Below are 20034 nucleotides of genomic sequence, written 5' to 3'. Positions count from 1 at the left end.
GCTCCACACAGCATCTGGAATTTGCTACTGACTTCTGTGACAAGCTGCAAATCCCCAATGACTACAGACAGAAAGGAAAATTCCATGCAAACCCCAGTTTTTACTGGTGCTGCCCTAGCCTCTGTTGAAATGATGGATTTTTCCTCTCCAAGCCCATACCTACTCAGAATAATGCCTTCAGTCTCTTAGAAAGAGCCCCTGATTTAGAGTTGTGAATAGTATTTCAGACTTGTTGGAAATTCAGCTCCTTGCATTAAAATTTGCTGGGATGCAGCTCTCTGGTATTCCCAGGAGGATGCCTGCTGGCAGTTAACCCTGTCTGGGATGGTTCTTAGGGTGTTCTGTCTCAGGGTTTCCTAACACTGCTAAAAACACCTGATTTGTCTGAACTGGGGTCTTCCATTAAAAGGACTCGCAGATCTCTTGAACTTTAATTCCCTGTTAACATGTAATAAATAGCAAAAGTATTTATTCTAGTAAGTTCAGACATGCCCTAAAACTACAGAAGTCTTCATATTCTCTCCACACAATCTCTGCCCTTGATTTAATGCAAGTTACCAATTTCCTGACTTAAAGCATTAAACCTTTTTTAGAGCAGCTACTACATAATTTGAGAGTAAGCAGGTGTTTTAATGTCACTAACTGTGAAAAACAGGTGTTCAGTGAAGGACACCTATTTTGGTGATCTGATTAATGAATGAGTTCATGTGCTACCTGTGGTTTGGATCTTGGATTTTTTCCTTCTGAATAAATCTTCAGTCAGTTTACACCTCATGTACACCCAAGGCCCTGGCTCACCATTCTACCACACAGGCATGACGCAGCTGCATGTTTTAGGAGAGCAGTTGTTCTCTGACAGCTATGACATTTTAAAAAATGTTAAGAAGGTGGTATCTGTGCAGTCCTGGAAAACTCAGTGAGGAAATAGATGCAGGTAAGTACATATGGGAGATTTCTGAAAATTGAGCAGAGTTATTCTCCGGTTTTAGAGTCCAAAAAACACATTTGCATTTTTAACAAATCTGATGTTGTTCTTGTTTCCCTGTGCGTGGCTGCTTTCCACATTCACACTGATGGCAGGCTCTGTTCCCTCTCTGCAGAGCGACATGACTGCATTCTACAACACCCACCCACTTGGAAAAAAGGGAACGTGCAGCTACTTGAGCAAGGCTGTGATCACTTTGCTGCTGGAAGGGGAAATGAAACCAAGCAACGATGATCCCTGCACCGTTAGCTAAAGCTTGGCACACAGCACGGGAATTGTCGCTTTACTTAGTGTTCAGTGTATTTTTCAAGCCTATTTTAAGGGACTGGTTTGAAGGGTAACGCTGGCTAGTGACACAAATGCATCCTATCCTTTGCTGAAAGAAGTGCCATTAAAGATACCAAGTGCCACCAGATTTTTTCCTTTCTCAACTATGCAGCATGAAACTGAGCACATGAAGTTAGTCCTATGGTATTTGATTAAGTTGAATGGGAATGTATGATCTTAAAATATGCGTTTACTGTAGCTGGTAAATTCAAGGGAACGGCAGTGTGAGATTTTGTCTTTGTACCTCTATTTATTTATAATTGCAAACAAGTAGAAGATAAATTAATATGCATACCAATCAGTGTGGAAATACAAAAAATGGATTATTTTCTTATTATTCTACAGATTGGCAGTGAAGTATTTGTTATTCTCTTAAGGTTTTCTTTATCAGTTCAAGTGACAGCATTCATTTTATTGTGTTGGGTTTTTTTAATTTACAGGTTGGTAACTTGATATCCAGGTTTCATCCTAATAGAGCAGCTTTTTATCTCTAGCAATACACATCACTGTATTTTCCCAGTTGTTATTTAAACATCTGTAAGTTAACAAGGGATCTGTATGGTAACACAATAAAAGTTTGTTTATAAGAAAAGGCAAACAGGCTGTATTTAAATTAAAATCAATGAAGAAATAACTTTGTATTACATACATTATCATGGTATTAAAGAATTCGAGATACACTTACTTACCTCCTAAATGTGTGAAAACACTGTATGCTATATGCTTTATTTTGATGAAAATAATAAAAAGCAAATGCTTGTACAAAAAAAAACCCAAACCTGTCAAAAATACTTTAAGTGACATACATAGAGACTCCTGCTGAGTGTAGTGGCAACCTTTCACCTGCTACTGGAACCACCTCGCAGCACTGCAGGGCCACTTGAGCAGCACAAAACGCATTTAATCTCTAGAACAGATCCTCGGCCATTCTGCTCGTTAAACTGATGGTGAGGGGCTGCAGCTCACCTGTGAAGGAGTTGTTTCCCTGATGGTGAGGGGCTGCAGCTCACCTGTGAAGGAGTTGTTTCTCTGATGGTGAGGGGCTGCAGATCAGCTGTGAAGGAGTTGTTTCCCTGATGGTGAGGGGCTGCAGCTCACCTCTGAAGGAGTTGTTTCCCTGATGGTGAGGGGCTGCAGCTCACCTCTGAAGGAGTTGTTTCCCTGATGGTGAGGGGCTGCAGATCAGCTGTGAAGGAGTTGTCTCCCTGATGGTGAGGGGCTGCAGCTCACCTGTGAAGGAGTTGTTTCCCTGATGGTGAGGGGCTGCAGCTCACCTGTGAAGGAGCTGTTTCCCTGATGGTGAGGGGCTGCAGATCAGCTGTGAAGGAGTTGTTTCCCTGATGGTGAGGAGCTGCAGCTCAGCTGTGAAGGAGTTGTTTCCCTGATGGTGAGGGGCTGCAGCTCACCTCTGAAGGAGTTGTTTCCCTGATGGTGAGGAGCTGCAGCTCACTTGTGAAGGAGTTGTTTCCCTGATGGTGAGGGGCTGCAGCTCAGCTGTAAAGTTGTTGTTTCCACGCTGATGTCAGAGGTGCTTGCAGAGGGCACAGCCCAGGTGCTGCTGCTCGCCTTGCTGCCCCACAGCGATCGGTGCCCGCAGAGGGGGTGGCAGGGGACAGGGCAGCAGGGCCAGGGACACCCCAGGGCTCAGGGTGGGCCCAGCCTGTGCAGGGTCTGTCCCTGGAGCAGCTGGCTGCAGGGCTGCCCTGACTGCAGCAAGGTGCAGCAGCAGCCTCAGGTGGCAGCAGTGCTGAGCCCCTTGTTCCAACAATGGAACATGACCTCGGATTTTTTACTGCATTACTGCCCTGGGAGTTCCCAACTGCAATGGATTGCACTTTCCCTTCTGTTAAATGTTGCCTGCAGCCCTGCAGCTGGCCATGGCTCAGTGATCATGTGAGTAGTGAGATCTCTGTTTCTTGTTGTTAAAATCTACTAATGTTTGAAATGGACGCATCTCTTACCATGCAATACAGAACAGAACTCTGGTTCACAAACTGTAAATCCCATTGAAAGGAAACAATCTCTGCATACAGACCCTATGCATTACTCCAGGAGCACTGGCAGTTTCTTAGACTGTAGCTCAGATTTTGGGTTTGCAGTTGCATGTGATTTAAAGTGTAAATCACTTTAATTCTTACCCTTACTTTCTCCTTCTCTCTTGCTCCATTAGCACCTCAGTTACTGGCAAGCCTCAGGTTTGCTAACCTTGGTCTGAACCTTAGAACGGCAAATGAATGAAAATGCCAGTGATCATTTACCCTTATACAAACCTGGAATGAAAGCCCATGCAAACTGTTCCTGTTTTCCTTTATAGCCTTGAATACAGGGTTTATCAAATTATGATTGGGACAATTTTTCAGGTGTTACAAAATAAGGATAAATGAGAAGATGAAGATACCAAAATCCAGCAGAGTCCACATTCTCTTAAAAGATTCTTGAATGTGAATGGAAAATAATATTGATTTTTTTCTTGGTGAAATAGAAAGAAGACACAGGAGCTTGACACAAATGGCTCTCACAGAACCTGCTTTTTAAATTATAGCTTTATATGATAATATGAGATAACTGGAATAGAAATTAAAATTTATATTAAATATTTTCTACATTATTAAATAGGATAGCAGAAAAAAAAAAAAAGAGTAAACCAGACAGTTTTTACATCTCAAGTGATGTGTGGTTAATATTTAACAGGCTTAGTCCTAATTTCTTTGAAAACATTCTGCCTCAAAAGGATAAGGAAGGAGATGCCTTTGGGCTTAAAATTAGTAACTGCAGGTGCACCAGTCACTACAGTGTCCTGTGTACTTGCAAACCCTACTGGCAATGGAGTTGCTGCAGACATTAAAGCAGTAAGTCCCAAAGGGTTCACACCATTCAGTTCCCTTATTATATACCTTCACAGTGCTCCAAAACCTGAGACCCCATTCTGTAACAGGAAGTAAGATCCATTAAAACAATGAGAAAACAACAGCTGAAAAAGTTTAAAGTTCCGCTATGGAGAAAATGCGGATTGGTTTTAGCACCACTTTTTTTTTTCACCCCCAGAATTCTCTATCAGATACTCTTGAGAAGACCAAATTATTTTAGTTAAGCAAACCATAGGAAAAAAATCCTCTGCTATTAGAAAAAGGGGAAATTCCAATCTCCAGTATCAACTCCTGATGTAACCCCAGCGCCCTCTCCACCCCCAAACTCAGCCACCTTCCATTTTACCAAAACCCAGTCCTCACACTGGATTCCTGTGCCATTTAATGGGTGTCATGTTCCCAAAGCATCAGACGTTTCAGAGTGCACGAGTCCTCAGGAGAATTTAGGAGGGAAGAAGGTGATACAGGCAGTTCAAGGCTTTCTTGGCGTTTTTGCTGTTGGCTTTGTTGCTTTCCTCCATGTGAATTTTCAGTCTTATTTTCTTACAAATCAGTCTGTGCAACTGATACAGAACAGATCCAGAAAAAATTGCTCAACCAGGTTAATAAATCAGTCTCTGAGAAATTCTCTTTGCTACTTTCTAATCCACCACAGCTGGAAATGTAGAGATACAGATCTGAACAGGCTTTTTTTGGCATCCCCTGGAGCAGGGGATGTGATGGTATCACAACACTGATGGGGCATTTTTCTGAGCAACATTTTCTCATCAAGGCCGATCAGCAAGCAGTGTCTCATAACAGCAGCTTTAGCATTACTGCTCTTATAATTTACGTCTCATATTTTTTGTTTTTACTGCTATTTAAAATAGCTCCTTAAGCCTAATACATTGAATTCATGTAATGAAAATTAATTCCATAAGAAGTGGTCATCAGTCACAATCAGTGTTATTTTATGTTCATGTACCTTCTGCAGTTTTCAGGAAAGTCTACTTGCTTGGCCAGTGGCATTTTTAAGACTGAAAATTATCCTTCTGTAAAAATTCCTTTCAGCTACATGGGTGTTACAATACTAATATCACTGGAAGATATATTTAATAAATCAATGCAGGCAGAGCATTTACCTAGAAGTGACTGTATATAGTTGGTAAGAGGAAAAAATAAATGTACCAAAGAAAGTGGGAGTGGTGGGGCAATCTGATGCTTAAAACATAAATTTAAAAAAAAAAATACTAGGATGCAATTAATTCCACTGAAGCCTATATATCTCATCCCAAAAATCAATCAAAAAATGGCTTGATTGAATTTTTAGATAATTACTATCCACAAAACTCCTGCCAAATATATTCTGTTCTCCAGAAGCGTGACAGTCTTTTAAGCTAATGAACTAAGCCCTGCAGCATGGGAAGAGAAAATTAAATGAGCAAGAAAATCTTTGCTGTGCTATAAACGCAAAATGCAACAGTGTTGGAAAACATGGCTGAGAGCCCAGAGAAAATGTGCAGGGTTATATCCACTCTCCATACCTACACCTCTGCCCCTTTCACACTCAGTTCAAATCATGGGCTGTGTGTGAATACGGGGAGAAGGCAAGACGGAAACTCAGCTGGGGTCTTAGGTGGAGAGAAGTTAAAGGATTTCCCCTAGGGGTTTGTTTCTGGGAGGGGAATAAGGAGTGCGCATTCTTTTCATTTACTCATGTAGCACTCTGACATTAGGAATTACCAATGGTGTTTTCTCCAACGGAAGGTGCTTTTCCTTTTGCACATTGGCAGGAACTGGAACAAAAACAAATGCAGAAAAAACAGATATAAGCAATGTACAAGTCTGCATGTGGTGGGTGTTTCCTGAATCAGACTTTCCCAAAAGGCTTGCAAGGGCTCCGTCTGGAACCTTCCATAGCAGTGTGTTTCTGACAAGGGGAGGGAGACAGGAACTGAACAACTTCCCCTCTTCCCTAAATACCTACAGGATAATTGCTACTTTTCTAAAGATCGGGTCAAAAAATAAGCTTCTTATTTCATAAAACAGACTTTTGAGACAAAAGAGATGGTCTTTGGAACAGAGGGTCCTGCTAGCACCCGACAGTAAGGATTGATCTCACCTCAGCCTTGTCCTTTTGGGCAAGTGGCAGGAAGCTCAGCCCCTAGAAAGTGTCACAGTTGATGTTTTTAGGGGATTTGAGGCCAGACAGACAGAGGGAAAGAGTGATATCATGCATAGAAAAAAGAAGTTATGTAGGAATCATTTCTTAACTTTCACACTAGTGAAACAAAAGAGGTCTCTGTGCATTGCCACATCAGGAAATCCACTCAAGTGCAAGGACGTGTATGAGGAGAGGGCATCAGGCTGGCTTGTATCGGTACCACAGACATAAACCCTGTGTATCACTCCATTCTGGTAGGAAACACACTTTACTAAAAAAGAACTTGTGAGTAAATAACACCTCCTAAACCCACTTTCCACCCCATCACTGAAGAATAATGTATGGATGGCCCCCTGGGTTATGTTCCAAAACCTAGAACATAGAATGTAATTCCTCAGTGAGCAGGACTGGAATTATTTAATCAAGTGTGTATTTTTGATGTTGTTACCCCAGCTGCCTACAAGCATCTCGAGTTCCTGCTTTGCTTGTTGAAGGCTCCTGTATCAGTTCCCTGCAGCAGGGCTGCCAGCTGTGCCAGTAAAGCTGGAATTCCTGGTACTGCAGGAGGAGTGACCTGCCTGCATTGAGACCCTCACAGGAGGTGACTAACCTGAGTCGTGGGCAAGCAAGCCCAGCAGATTTCTGGGTTCCAGTGACGGGCTATGTGCTTTTAGTGAGCTGTGCTGCACAGCTGAACTCGCACTGCCTGAAGATAAATTATACTGCAACATTTCTAAAGGAAGCATTAACCATGTGCTTAGAGGAGATTGTAGCACATTCTGTTAACCTGCAGTGTTTGTGCATCCGCTCTATAATCGATGATAAGTAATAAAAACAAACCAGAAAGAAAATGTTAACAAGATTCTTGGAAGGTGTTTAACATTGCTGGCTAGGATATAAAAGCATTGCAAGAGAAAAGAAAACTGCCTTTAAGAATGCAAAATGAATCCCTACGGTTTCATGCCATGTCTCCAGACTGAGCCAGGTAACTAAATCCAAAATGCTTTTCTTTGTGAACAAATATCCTTCCCCACAACGCTGTTTTCTCTGCAGTGCTAGGGACCTCAGAGGTTTAAATGCAAGTGAAAATTATTTAAGTACTTGCTGTGCTTTGGTCTTGCTTTTGGTGATTTCCTCATCTCCAAGGATGTAGAATACTCAAGTGTGAAATTAGAAAAAAGAGATGGACAGAGAGCCAGGCAAAGGCACTCAAGAAAGGTATTTGGTCACCGTGGCCAAGTGTGGCTGCTGTAAACCCTGCAAGCACCAGGCACAGGGAAACCAATTTTCACACCTGCTTCCTGGCCATGTCAGAGCACATCTGGAAGATATGATGGTGAAAATATCAATGAACAGTCCCACCTCATCCTCACCTGCATGTGCTCCCACCACAGTTACCAGCCAGCTCTGCACTGGAGGCTTGGGCTGACGAGCCCTGTGCCCCACTGATGCTTCCTGTTGGCCAGAAGACTTTGGGCAGGATCAGAGGATACTTGGAAAGCTGTTCCTGGACATGCAGACAGCAGAGGCTACGGCTGATCAGCCTCATTCCTGTGCCTGATTTTACTCCAGTCGAAGCAGGAACATCAAAAATACTCCCCAAAGACTGTACACACCTCGCTGGCTGCTGCTGGAAATAATAATTATTGTAGTCACAAGAATCCTTCAAAATGGGAAGTCCAGGTTGGCAGTCTGGAGAGACCCTGATGTATGGTTAGAAATTTTTCTTCTCCCAACCAACTGACAGGTAACTGCCCTCACAGCACCCAGTCAAATATCTTTTGTTTCTAGCTGCAATAAATGCTCTCTCTCTTCAAAGCACAGATGTTTTACAGAAAAGATGCAAGAGACTTTTGCTCCAGAGCCCGGGCAGGTTCCTGTGCATCTCCTTTATGAGAAGGAAGGCATCTGCCTAAGTACCATGCCTGGGGAGGCTACAGTCCCTCCTCCTGATTATTTTCTACTAACATTTTCTGCTAACATCTTTTATGCCACATGTTTATGTTTATCTTTTAAAAATAAAAAGTATTGGAATAATATAATATATATTTTAAAAATGCAAGTACATTGGGAGACCTTAGCCTTGAAAGTTTATTTTTGCTAGATATATTAAAAACATTTTATAGTGAGCTATGAGAACACAAAAACAAGTAATAGTATTTGGATATCATTTATCTTTTAAATTGTTTCCAAAATCCTCTTATCATGCAGAAATTGTAATGTCCTTCCTGTCCTTTGAGGCATTGGCCAAGACAGAGCAAACTTACCAACTCTTCTCAAATTAAGCTTTCTTCACAATGCAGGTTTTCAGATTCGGTGCTGTCAGTCTCTGTTTCAGTTCCATGATTCACACAAGCTTTGGATCAAGCCTCAAGTGACAAAATGAATTTACTGCTTCTTGATTTATTTTTTTTTTTACCTTAATGCTATCTGTCTCCCAGTACTGGAGTATTCATTACCTTATATCAGGTTAACTGTGTGCCTATGAGAACTCATTTGTATCTTGAAGCCTTTATATGAAATATCTCATTGCCTCAACTGGCTAGAAAATTCTTTACCCAGTTAAAATATCAAATCTTGTATTGGACCTGACTCTGGTTTGCTTTAAATGCTTTTGTTTCAGAACCCTTTACTTGTCATGCAAAAATAAAACAAAAAGTACAAAAATGGTACATTTCAGGATATAAAGAACAGAGGTTAAGAGACAGCTGGAGTGGATGTTCTGTGGCCATTGACACCTCCCCTCTCACACAGACTGCAGAGGCACTGCCCTAACGACACTGCAATTTGCATATAGAAAAGGAGAAACCTTCAAAGACAGCAGCAGTTCATTAATTTTAATGTAACCCACCCAAAAATGCATAAAGCAGAGGTAAATATTTGTCCATGGGGTGTCAGCTATCTCTTCTAGTCCATCATGATACATTATTATTTCCTCTGTACCTAAATGACCTGTCAGACTGAAACGCTGCTCTGAACCAAGCTTCAGTTACAGAAATTATTGCTTCAAAAAATATTCTGCAGTTCCTTGCAAAGCAAGGATTTGAGATGGAAGGCATTATGTAAGAGAGAAGATGGTGGTCAAGGACAAATAAAGAATTGGTTACCTGTCCTTACTATTGCTCAGACAACAGTGGTTCATTCTTTCAAGTGATTCCCCTGAGGCTGCCACTGATGTCTCCTGTGATTCCAGTCACTCCTCTCTGCTCCTTGCTCCATCCAGCTATCCCAAAAGTTACAGCATTATGTGTTTGAGGCTGTCAGCTCAAATTTTCAATTTGGTAAATAACAGTCTAGAGGAGGAAAAAAAACCAAAAATTTACAAAAAATTACAAATACTTAAGAGTATTCACCATGCCTTTTTTATATAATCTTTCAGAAAATCTCCAATATCCAAGCCTGCAGACTGGGAACAGGCCCATGAAGTTCTGTATTGACAAACTTCAATAATATTTTAGAAGAGAACTCAACAGCTGTCTGGCTTTAGCCCTCCAGTTTCCATGGATACAACAATAGGATCAGCACAAACAAAGCAGCTGAATTTTTCAAATGAAGAGTATTTTAAATCACCCTCTCACTCAAAAATCCTGGTGACAATAGACATGTTAAAAACACTGATTTTTTTTTAGTTGAAAGCCCACCCACAGAGGCAACACTGTTAAAATAAAGGTAGCACAAGAGAAGAAAACAAATCCAACATTTTATCTTTTCATTTTAGATAGGGAAGACTACATGGAGAAGGAAAGATTATTATTAATATTTACTGAAAAATGATTTCCAGTTACATAGGTTTTTTTGCAATACCTGCAAAATTTAGAAAGAAGCTCACCTTCTTTTCCAGAGGGGAAAAAAAAATCAACAACACCAACACTGAAAATATGTGTTTTTAGGAGACTGCAACAGAAGCTTTGCAAATACTTCCAACTTGTTTGTGCTGATCTCAAAATATGATACTCACAGACACAAATTCTGAGCCAAGCCAAAAAAAAAAAAAAAAAAAAAAAAAAAAAAAAAAAAAAAAATTATTAAACTCACTGGAAATACTGAATACACTGAAGCCAGTAATAAGAACATGCAATGACTGCAAGCAGGTAACTTGTAAAGATAGAAGGCTGAATAAAAATCTCAAACCAAGAATAATCTTGGGTAATCGAGACAGTTTGTCACAAGCTTTGTTACCTTTGGTGTGTCTAAGAGGTCTCATTTTAGACAAGCCCTGTGCTTTCTGTATCATTGTGTAATAAATCTAATGCTTTCTGTTTCTAGGGAGGAAGCCAGCGAAAAAGCTCAACCTCCTCGAAGAGGCAGGAAAACCTGACTAAATGCAAGGAAGGAAAGTTTGGATTCCCTTCTCATCAGGTACTGTTTTTACAGATAAAAATACACAGAGTTTGCCAGGAGAGATTTCTCTGTTGATTTCTTCTATAATTTATTTTGAACCACAAACAAGTTCCTCTTACAGATTTGACATTAATTATTAAATTCTCTGAGAAGAGCTGTTGTGCTAAGATACTTTATGGGTGTTATTAATTCTTTCACGAATTAAAAACATTCATAACTCAGAAATTCAAAGCCTATATCCATTAGCCAGCCAAAACCAAGGTTGTAATGACTTCTTTAAATTGAAAGCATAATATAGTGTGAATATTAATTACATTTTGTTGTTATTACATCAAATAACTTTTTTATACTAGTGGTTTCAGATTTCTCCGAGTTTTCCCAATTGAAGGGCTAGCAACACTTAAACTAAACTCCATTTCAGTGTGTTCTACCCTCAGACACTTTGTACAAATTCCACAAAGCACTCTCTGGATTCTTTGATGGGCAAGCAGGCAGCAAACACACCAGAGAGCACACAGTCAACTGACTGTAGCACAACTGGGTATCTAGTGATTCTCACAGCATGCAAATTTAAAGACTGAATGTCTCATACTAAATTAAGAGACGAATTAGATTTATAAGTTATGCTAGACTCAGATATCAGAGAGAGGTAACTGCATGTTGATGCAAACCAAGCCTTTCTAATTGTTAGCCTGAGTCACCAGAGAGAGCAGTGACAGGGCTGGCAGTGATCCCCTCCTGTCCCCAGCCCTGCATGTGCACCAGTCCAGAGCACACAGCCCACCCTGGGGAGAGCAGCTGAAAACATCCTGCACCTGCTTTACCTGTCCTCTGGGCTCTTGGGACTAAGAAGGCAGCTGTGCTCAACAGCTCCAGTTCAGAAGATTTTTGTGCCTCCTCTTCTCAGAGTTCAAGGTACAGTTAGTTACTCTTGCTATTTACCATTGTAAACCTGGCGCTTGGGCATATTTTTGTTCCCACCGCCCCATTCCATAAAGATTTCCACCCAAATCTCTGCTGTCTGACTGCACCAAAACCTTCTACTAGGAACAAACAGCAGTCTATCCCAAATCCAAACAAAGTTCCATGAAACCAAAACAATCCCCCTGCTCTACACTTCAAAGGGAGCCACAAAAATAGTTATAACAACTGATACAACATCATGATTAGGATAGAAGAAGGGAAATGTGAAATCCTAATTCTGGAATGACAAAACATGGTTTGTTTCTAAAGGACGGTTCAGGTTCCCCTCTAACATAGCTTTCCCTATATTCACTATTAGTGAGAGTCAGCAAGGACCAGCAGAAGGCAAACAGGCACAGAGGACTATGGGAAAATGGAAAAAAAGGAAAAATCCACCAGAGAATGGCACAGCTTCACTGGCACTGCTGTATTTTCTTTTCCTGTCTCTACAGTTTAACCAGGAAAGTTTACATCTCTCCTACCTCTCCTTTTCTTTTTATAAAGGATGAAAGAGCTAGGCCATTGGAAGAGGACCAATCTATGTTATGTGCTACAAAAGTTAGCCTAATAACAGATTAAAGAAAGCCTTAAAAATTAAGTAAACACTACTGCACGTTTTTTAGCGCCTAACTCCATAACCAGAGGGCAGGGGACATATATACATATTCATCAGAAGTCTACATGGCAAGGTTTAAAAAAGCTCAAGACATTAATGCAGAGACTGTTAACAATTCAAGACAGGAACTACTTAAATGAAACGATTTAAAGACTGAAATACCATCAGCTATTCTGGGGAAGCAGAATTTATTTCTGTAGCCCAGATAGTTTTCCCTGTATAATCCTGCCACACACTATGTTCCTAGCTTGCTGTCACTATATAGCTTGCTATTACAGATTTCTGGGGATACCTAGAAGCACACAAGGATAATTTGTCTCTCATGGAATGCTATATCAGTAAATATCCAGGCTATATCAGTTAGATAAATGGGGGATTCAAAGCTTAACTCATGAAAATTTTGATTGTTTACTACTTCTTCCAGTCAGCTTTTTAATGTAGTGTAACATAAAACGTTATGGGAATAAGAGGAAAGCTGGGCATCAGCTGCACCTCCACCAGGCAATGTAACCCAGAAGTGAAGAGAGTTTCCACTACTTCCAGAAAATTAGTTTGATGGCATGTATTGCATCTGTTCATTTTTCCAGTGCCTAAACAGGCAAGAATTGTTTTCAAATCCTATGAGTCATATTAGTTGTTTTATGGTTTCCATATAAAGTACAAACTTTTTTGACACTAAAAATTTAAGCTGTAAGTGAAGAGGCCAGGTTTAACCTGCATTATGAAAACATATATGTTAGTCAAAAGCAGAGCCAACATTATTTCAGATTCATTGCTGATCAATGGCACGCCACTCTCATACAGACATTTGCTAGACACAGCAAAATAAAAGCCTTTCAAATTAAGCAAGAAAGTTTAATTAATCTATACCTTGACCTGGACACTTCACATCCTTCCCCAATTCCCAGGATTTATTTAAACATGAGAGCCACGTCGATGTTTGATTTCCACAAACCATGTCTCAGACCCTGCAGAAAGAGGAAAACGTCAATGCTGAGGAGTTTGGTGTTCTAAAGCATGAATTGCAAAAGCACATCCTCCACCTCAGGCCTTAGAAATGCCCCTGTGCTGTGCTCCACATGTGTGTGTGTATCTATACACAGCTGTACACAAATTTATGTGTAACAGGGTGAAACAGGGCTCTGCCTCTTGCCACATCCATGTGTGCTTTTTGGTCTGCAGAAACAATTTGCCTAAAGGCAGACTGCACAATATGAATTTTGGGGTGTGAGTACTAAATCCCAGCTTTCTAAGTAACTCTGTAAAGCTGTGCTCAATCCACTTGCCTTCTCTGTGACTCTGTTCAGGCAACTGCAGAAAACAGCTTCTGTTTCCCCAGGGTGGAGCACTCATGATGTTCTACAAAGTAATTAAAGAAGCCTCCATCAAGAACCAACCAGAAAGCCACAGTAATTTCTCCTTCCCTCACAGTGAGTCAGCAGAAGTCAGATCTCTTTCCCAAACACAACTGGATGGATTTACTCCTTTATTTCCTAAGCTGAGGCAATCACAGCTTTTCCTGCTTCAGCAAAATATACTCTGCAGATCAACAAATCTCTCCTCAGCCTCAAATGTGGCAAATTCTATACCTAAAAATACCTCAGCTGCCCTTGGAGGTTTCCATTTGCCCTTATAAGGATTATTATAATTAACTCATGGATTTTGTAATTCCCTGATAATGGGAACAATTTGGGGGTAATTAGTAAGACATTAAGGTTCTCTCTCTCTTATTTAAGGTTCTCTCTCTCTTATTTATTTTCTTCTTTTTAATTTCATTGCTTGCTTTCCAATATTTGAGGCAAACTTTTAGCCCCACTCGACGGCTTTGGTGACTAATGTTTTATGAAGATCACATTAAATACACTTGTGCATGAGAGAAGATGAGATGCAATTATCCTGAAAAGATTATCCTGATCCAAGATACTTAAGGAATTTGAGTCCATTTACTACCAAAGCCTGCCTTTAGTAAGATCTCCTTATGTCAAAATGTTGCTCTGAGATCTACATTAAAGCAGAATCATTGACAGAGACATGCACTTCCAAAAGCTTCACTGTACCCTGTTCCCAAAGCACAAACTTGGGAAACTTGCTGGCAAACCTTTGAGACTTCAAGGGAAAATATGACATTGATACAAAAATCATATGACAACCTTAATGGTCTTCTGCCCTTTAGCAACAAGGGTAAACCCTCAAGTCCACTCTGTCCTAGAACATAAAACCCATTAAAGTTGGAAAATTAATTTCTCAGACTGAGTCAACAGTACATAATATTCAATGAAAGTGCACTAATCTGGGGTCATGTCCATCTCAGTTATACTCTTCCACTACATTGCAGTAATTTCTCTTGAATTCGGATGCTAAGGCCCTTAATGTATTAATGCAGATTTTTGGGCAAGCATTGGGTTTGTGTTCTATGGAGTTTTGCAAGAAAACATTTACATTTAGTTCTTTTTATTCTTCTCAAATTTGACTTGATTATTTTAATGGAAAAATAGTTAATTTCATGCATATTTTCAAAGAATTCCACTGAGAATCGATGTGGTAGTGCTACTATGAAAATATAATTTGTTATATTTGTAGCTTTCAGTGGAAAGACAGTCAGGTATCCAATAAACATATCTAGAAAAATCTGCTAGGAATACCTAGGCCAGCATATTTCATAACCAAATTAAAAAGAATTTTTTTTGGAAAAAAAGGCACTTTAAATAGCTTTCATATATGAAAGGTATCTGGTGACAAAAAGCTAAAGAGTGTAAGTGAATTAAATTTTTTTTTTTTCATCCAGAGCCCAAAGGGGCTCTATCAATGTATAGAAGCTTTCACCAATATCAGTTAACAATGCAAATATTAAGCAGCTTGGATGAGCTCTTTGGTTGTTTATTGATTGATCCATTCTTCTGTGTGGGCTGGTAAATTATTGAAAATTAAGAGATCTGAACCCAGCGAATGGAAACGCATCAGGGTTCGGGTCATTAGAGAAGAAGTAATAACTGAGAATTAAATAGGTATTACCACAAAATATGAAGGCATAGAAGTACTTTTCACTAGTAACTGGGCATGACAATGAGTGAAAAACATGCATATTTTGAGGAAACATCAAAGGAAAAAACCTGTCACGGTGAACCAAACAAACTTCAGAGACAAACCTCCATAAACAAGGGCTATAATTCACTCAGCGAAATTATTTGAATTTAAAAGACAAAACAAAACACAAGCCTCCTTCCATTATTAAATTTTTGTTTTCTTTGTGTTATTTCTTATTTACAGTTGATAAAATCAGGTGACAACTGGAAACTAGAGTAAGAGATTAATTGTCCACAGTGGAAAAAAAGGGGGGAGAAGGGGCATACATCACACAAGATCAAAAAGAAAGAGCACAAGTGATGCAGTGCATGCAGGGGGCACACCCGGTACCTTTGTTATGTAGCCAACTTCCCGTTCTCATTGACACCTTCAATGGTTTGGTAGGGTGGCAGGAAATTCCTGGAGACTGACACAGAAAATATCAATGTTAAAAACCACCACCATAAAAGGACAGCAACGATTCCAACTGAATAAATACGCGGGTTTGATCCCTCAAGCACCAAATATTGTGAAAAAACTCGTTCTGCATGTATTGGAAGAACAGCTGGAAGCTGCAGTTTGAGCATTAGCACATGGATTAAAGCAAACTGCAGCGCACATTACCAACACTGCAGCAGGGAACTGTCTCAGCCTCCAAAGCTGCCCACGCATGAGGAAGAGATTGAGAATGGCCCAAAGTGCAGCACCTGTTACGCTGTACATTAAATCACAACTGTCAGGCTATGATTTTAAACATAGGAGAAGCACATTTTCAGCAGCAATTCACTTTCGTGGTGTGCAGTGTGCAGCAGTCACCACTCCCCAGCTCCGCCAGCAGATGTGCTGGGCTCGCACTGAGCTCGTGTCTGTGCGAAAGGTGCTGTGTTACTGACACAATGCACTACAGAAGTGCCCAGTGCCAAAGGGTTTAGCACTCAGGGAAAGGGAACAGGCAGGAAAAGAGCTGCCATGACTGCCCTGCGCAGGCATGGGCCCGTGCTCCTCACCTGCCATATGACCAAACCTTGAAGCCATCACAGAGGATTTTTCCTTGCAATTGCATTCCTGCCTTCCTTCTGAGACTAATTAGGGCACCAATGCATCTGCTTCATGGCCCAAACTGTCTGTCTCTCTCACTAAGTCTAGAATTAATCCTGAAAGGAGATTGCTGTCATTCCTCCAGGAAAGAATTCCACGTAAAAGAGAATCAGAGGGATCAATTAAAAGTTCAAAGAGACAGAGGCAAGGAGAAGCAGGTGCCTTGGAATTACAGGCTTATACCCTCCCTCCGAAGGCAAACTCCTGAAAATGCTCTCCCAAAACACAGGACAAACTGCACAGTGCTGCTTGTAGAATATACTGGGCCAGGTCATCCACAGGAAAGGACCCAGCACTGGTCAGGAAACCAGCTGCATGAAATGAAAATTTTCCAGTCTGACAAGGAATTGTTTTAGTCCATTGCATACCATCATTAGGCCAACCCCAGTTCAAATATAAGGTTTAGTGCAGTTTATACCTTATTGTACTTAAAACCCTGTTCTTCTAGAGTATGTGCAATATCTACAGCATTTGCATGAGCGATTCTGTAAAAAAATTAAATTAATTGTCTCAATAGATTTAGAATGGAGAACACAAAGAACAATACAATAAGATTTAAGAGGTTTATGTTAAATTAAAACAACATTTCAAAAATCTGTATGGGACAGAAAACAGGAAATTGGTATTTGACGTGCTGTAGGTTCTGAACATATGCAGAAACAAAAAAGAAATAGGGTATTAAGGGACAAAGAGCAAAATGAGCCATTAAGTTGTTTCTATAGCTGCAAAACTACCTCAGGAAGAATATTCAGTAAGAAAATAAAAGCAGGCTAGGAGAATAATCTAAGCACAAAATATTTGGTTTTTAATTCCGAACTAGGAAGAGTTAAATATGTTTATTGAAAGAACTGCTTTGAAGACACAAATAATAGACAAAACAAAACTCTCTCCTTAGCACCACTGGAGCAGAATTATTTGCATTGAGCAGTACTTGGTGTACAGAGCAGAGAACCAGTTCCAACACATCAGCAGAGTTATTTCTGCTTAAGAACCCTCTCCATGTCAAGAAGAGTACAAAAGTGCTTCATGAGAATTTGCATTCATTCTATTGCAGGTTTGAGGAAACTAGATTTTATTTCCCATCCACAGCATACTGTCAGTTTTTATCACTCATATCCTGTTATGTAACAGAGTGGGGCTGACACAATCCATCCTGAGTGAACAGAACCTGAGCCGTCATCTGTAAAATCTGAAAAAGCACTTCTCTAATGCTGCAGTGACATGAAACATATTTTATTTTTAACATCAGATTATTTTTTAATGCCTGAGGCAAAACCCACTATCAAATGCAATACTTCATTGACACCTGCATTCTCTAAACAGTGCAACTGCATTACCATCATGGCCATTCTCCTGCACAGGAATACATTAATTCCATACCACTTCAGTTGACATTTTTGTTCTATGTATTAGTTCATGCATAATCCAGGGCCAAGTATCTATGAATACACATCAACAACAGCATCAATCACACATGGAAAGCTCAGTTAGAAACAGATTTCCACCCTTTTTACTCTATTGTGACCAAAGTACTTAGACAACATCAGCATCATACTGAAGAATTTTTAAGTTTCTTAAAGTGAAACAAATCAATTCTCAAGGCTTGTGTATCTGCATTTGTAGTTAATGTAATGACAGTCATAAAACTCATATATATATGAAACTAAAACCGTAATATACAAAGTGTGCCTGCACACATAGATTGCCAGAGTGCCCTTAATCTGTCACCTACTACACTTGAAGTTAACAATGTCAGTCAATTGACATGAACCAGTGCTGGTGCTCAAGACACAGTACTACATGACCCCATTATAAGGAAAAAAAAAACCCACCAAACCCATTCTGCAAGACACTTTTTCATGGTCTTATTATATTCTCATAAGGAAATTTAATGAGCCAATTTGGCTCCTAATTACAGCTGCTAAAGTCAATCCATGTGAGGGGTGGTTCTGCTCTCCCTGGCAGCAAACCAGTGCATCAGTTCAGACATTTTTGACACTCCCCCCAAAAGCAGGAGGCTCCAACAGAAGAGTCAGCAAGGAGCATAACAGCTCCTGAGCCCCAAAATGGCTCCGTTCTACTCTGCTGTTCTGCTCCTCATTTCTGTCTGGTGTCAGGTCATAGCACTCCCAACTCCCCACACAATTTAATGCAACAGTCCGGCAAAAAAATCTGTAACTCTTGACTCTATTGAAACTGTTTACCAGGTGAGGCCAAGTGAGCAGAGGAGCCCAGTGCCCCTCTTGTAGCAAGGGCCCATCCAGCTCCTGAGGTGGAAGTGCCACCTTGGCTGTCCCCTCAGGCTGCTGCCTGATTTAATCCTCTGCCTCGCTCACACACATCTCTGCCAGCACAGCTGATAGGACTTAGCAGGGAAGGGAAAAGAAAGATGTTTCTGGATGGCAACACAGTCCTATAAACCACTGCTTTAAAAGTAGACTGGTATGAAAATCAATCACACAAGATAATCCTAAAGAAAAATTAAGAGAAAAGCAGAAAAGAGATAAAACCAGCGGTAAATGGAAAAAATGTGGTAGAAAATAAATGATGTACAGACACTTGGATATCACAAAATTTTAAAAAAGAAGAAACTGAAGCAGAAAGTAACATTTCAAACCTGAAGTTATTTGCAGACATGCTGTTTTTTAAAAATAGCAAGTGAGCATCTTTCTCAGCAATTCTCAGATACACTGATGTAAATACATTTTGTTTAAAACTATGTTGGACACTGCGAATATATCAATGCAAGTGCATATTGTAGGACTCACAGAAAGAAGCAAAATAAAAAGTAATACTACTTTTAACTTCACACACATGAAAAAAGCTCAATGGCTCCTATGACTTTACCATACAGTTCACTGAGAGATCTTGATGCATTCCATTTCAAAGCAGTCAGACCAAACAACAGCTTTTCATGTTTAGTTTCTGCCATGTTTTTTCATATTGATGACATGAACCATAAAACCCTGTCTAGCTTCTATCTCATGACATCAAAAAGTAATCTTTGATCTTATTCCCATGAGTCCCTATTGCTACTGAGATATGTGATGTTAACATATTTGTTTATATGGCAACATTCTCCAAAAATCCCCTCAAACACACGAAAGCATGAAAGGAGTGTTTTGGTAGAATATTTTACTAGAGGACTTGAACAAACTGTTAAACTCAGATCTGCCTAACGTGGATGTTAGAATACTTGGTTGGCAACCCAGGGATCTTATGTTAGATCACTGTTTCCATAACCAGGAAAATGCTTCTGGCATCCTCATTTGGATATGCAGCTGTTCCTGGCAAGCTGCTTCCACATGTAACCACAAGTTATTTGCTACCCAGGACCTGAAAGCAAAATCTTTGAGTTTACCTTGCTCTAATTTTACCATAGGTTTCATCACAAAACTTCAGTAAACTGCATGAAGCAACCAAACGGAAATGTTTGTGTGGCAATGGCAATAGAACGGAGGAAAACCCCAAACCAACAAATCCCACCCTCAAATGCAAATCAGCTTTCAGTTCTAAACTAGCCAAGAATAGCTGGGATGACAGGGTACTATAAACTTTGAAAGTTAACTAGGAAAAAATCCAGTACTGATTATGCACAGAAGAATAATTTCCAAGAGTAATGCAGACTTCT

The 20034-nt window shown here is 40.1% G+C and overlaps 1 protein-coding gene and 1 long non-coding RNA gene across 7 annotated transcripts in view; one reads left to right on the top strand and one right to left on the bottom strand.

Annotated features, from left to right (window-relative positions):
* The window catches only part of PHKB (phosphorylase kinase regulatory subunit beta), a 72895-nt gene extending 70818 nt beyond the window's left edge, over window positions 1–2077 (top strand). For all 6 annotated transcript variants that reach the window (XM_040075077.1, XM_040075078.1, XM_040075080.2 and 3 more), the window contains one exon: window positions 1101–2077. In XM_040075077.1, the coding sequence (XP_039931011.1) occupies window positions 1101–1238 (138 nt within the window). In that variant the 3' untranslated portion in view covers window positions 1239–2077. The remainder of the gene's footprint in view (window positions 1–1100) is intronic.
* A 1996-nt stretch (window positions 2078–4073) lies between these two features.
* On the bottom strand, window positions 4074–13209 carry LOC120757816 (uncharacterized). The gene is made up of 4 exons (XR_005702679.1): window positions 13113–13209; window positions 9430–9615; window positions 7696–7949; window positions 4074–5954 (listed from the first exon to the last, which is right to left on the bottom strand). It is a non-coding gene; the product is annotated as an uncharacterized LOC120757816 (long non-coding RNA).
* Between the last annotated feature and the right edge of the window lie 6825 nt (window positions 13210–20034).

This window comes from Hirundo rustica, chromosome 11 (genome assembly GCF_015227805.2).
Source record: "Hirundo rustica isolate bHirRus1 chromosome 11, bHirRus1.pri.v3, whole genome shotgun sequence".
NCBI lineage: Eukaryota > Metazoa > Chordata > Aves > Passeriformes > Hirundinidae > Hirundo > Hirundo rustica.
This window is presented reverse-complemented; position numbering and strand designations above follow the sequence as displayed.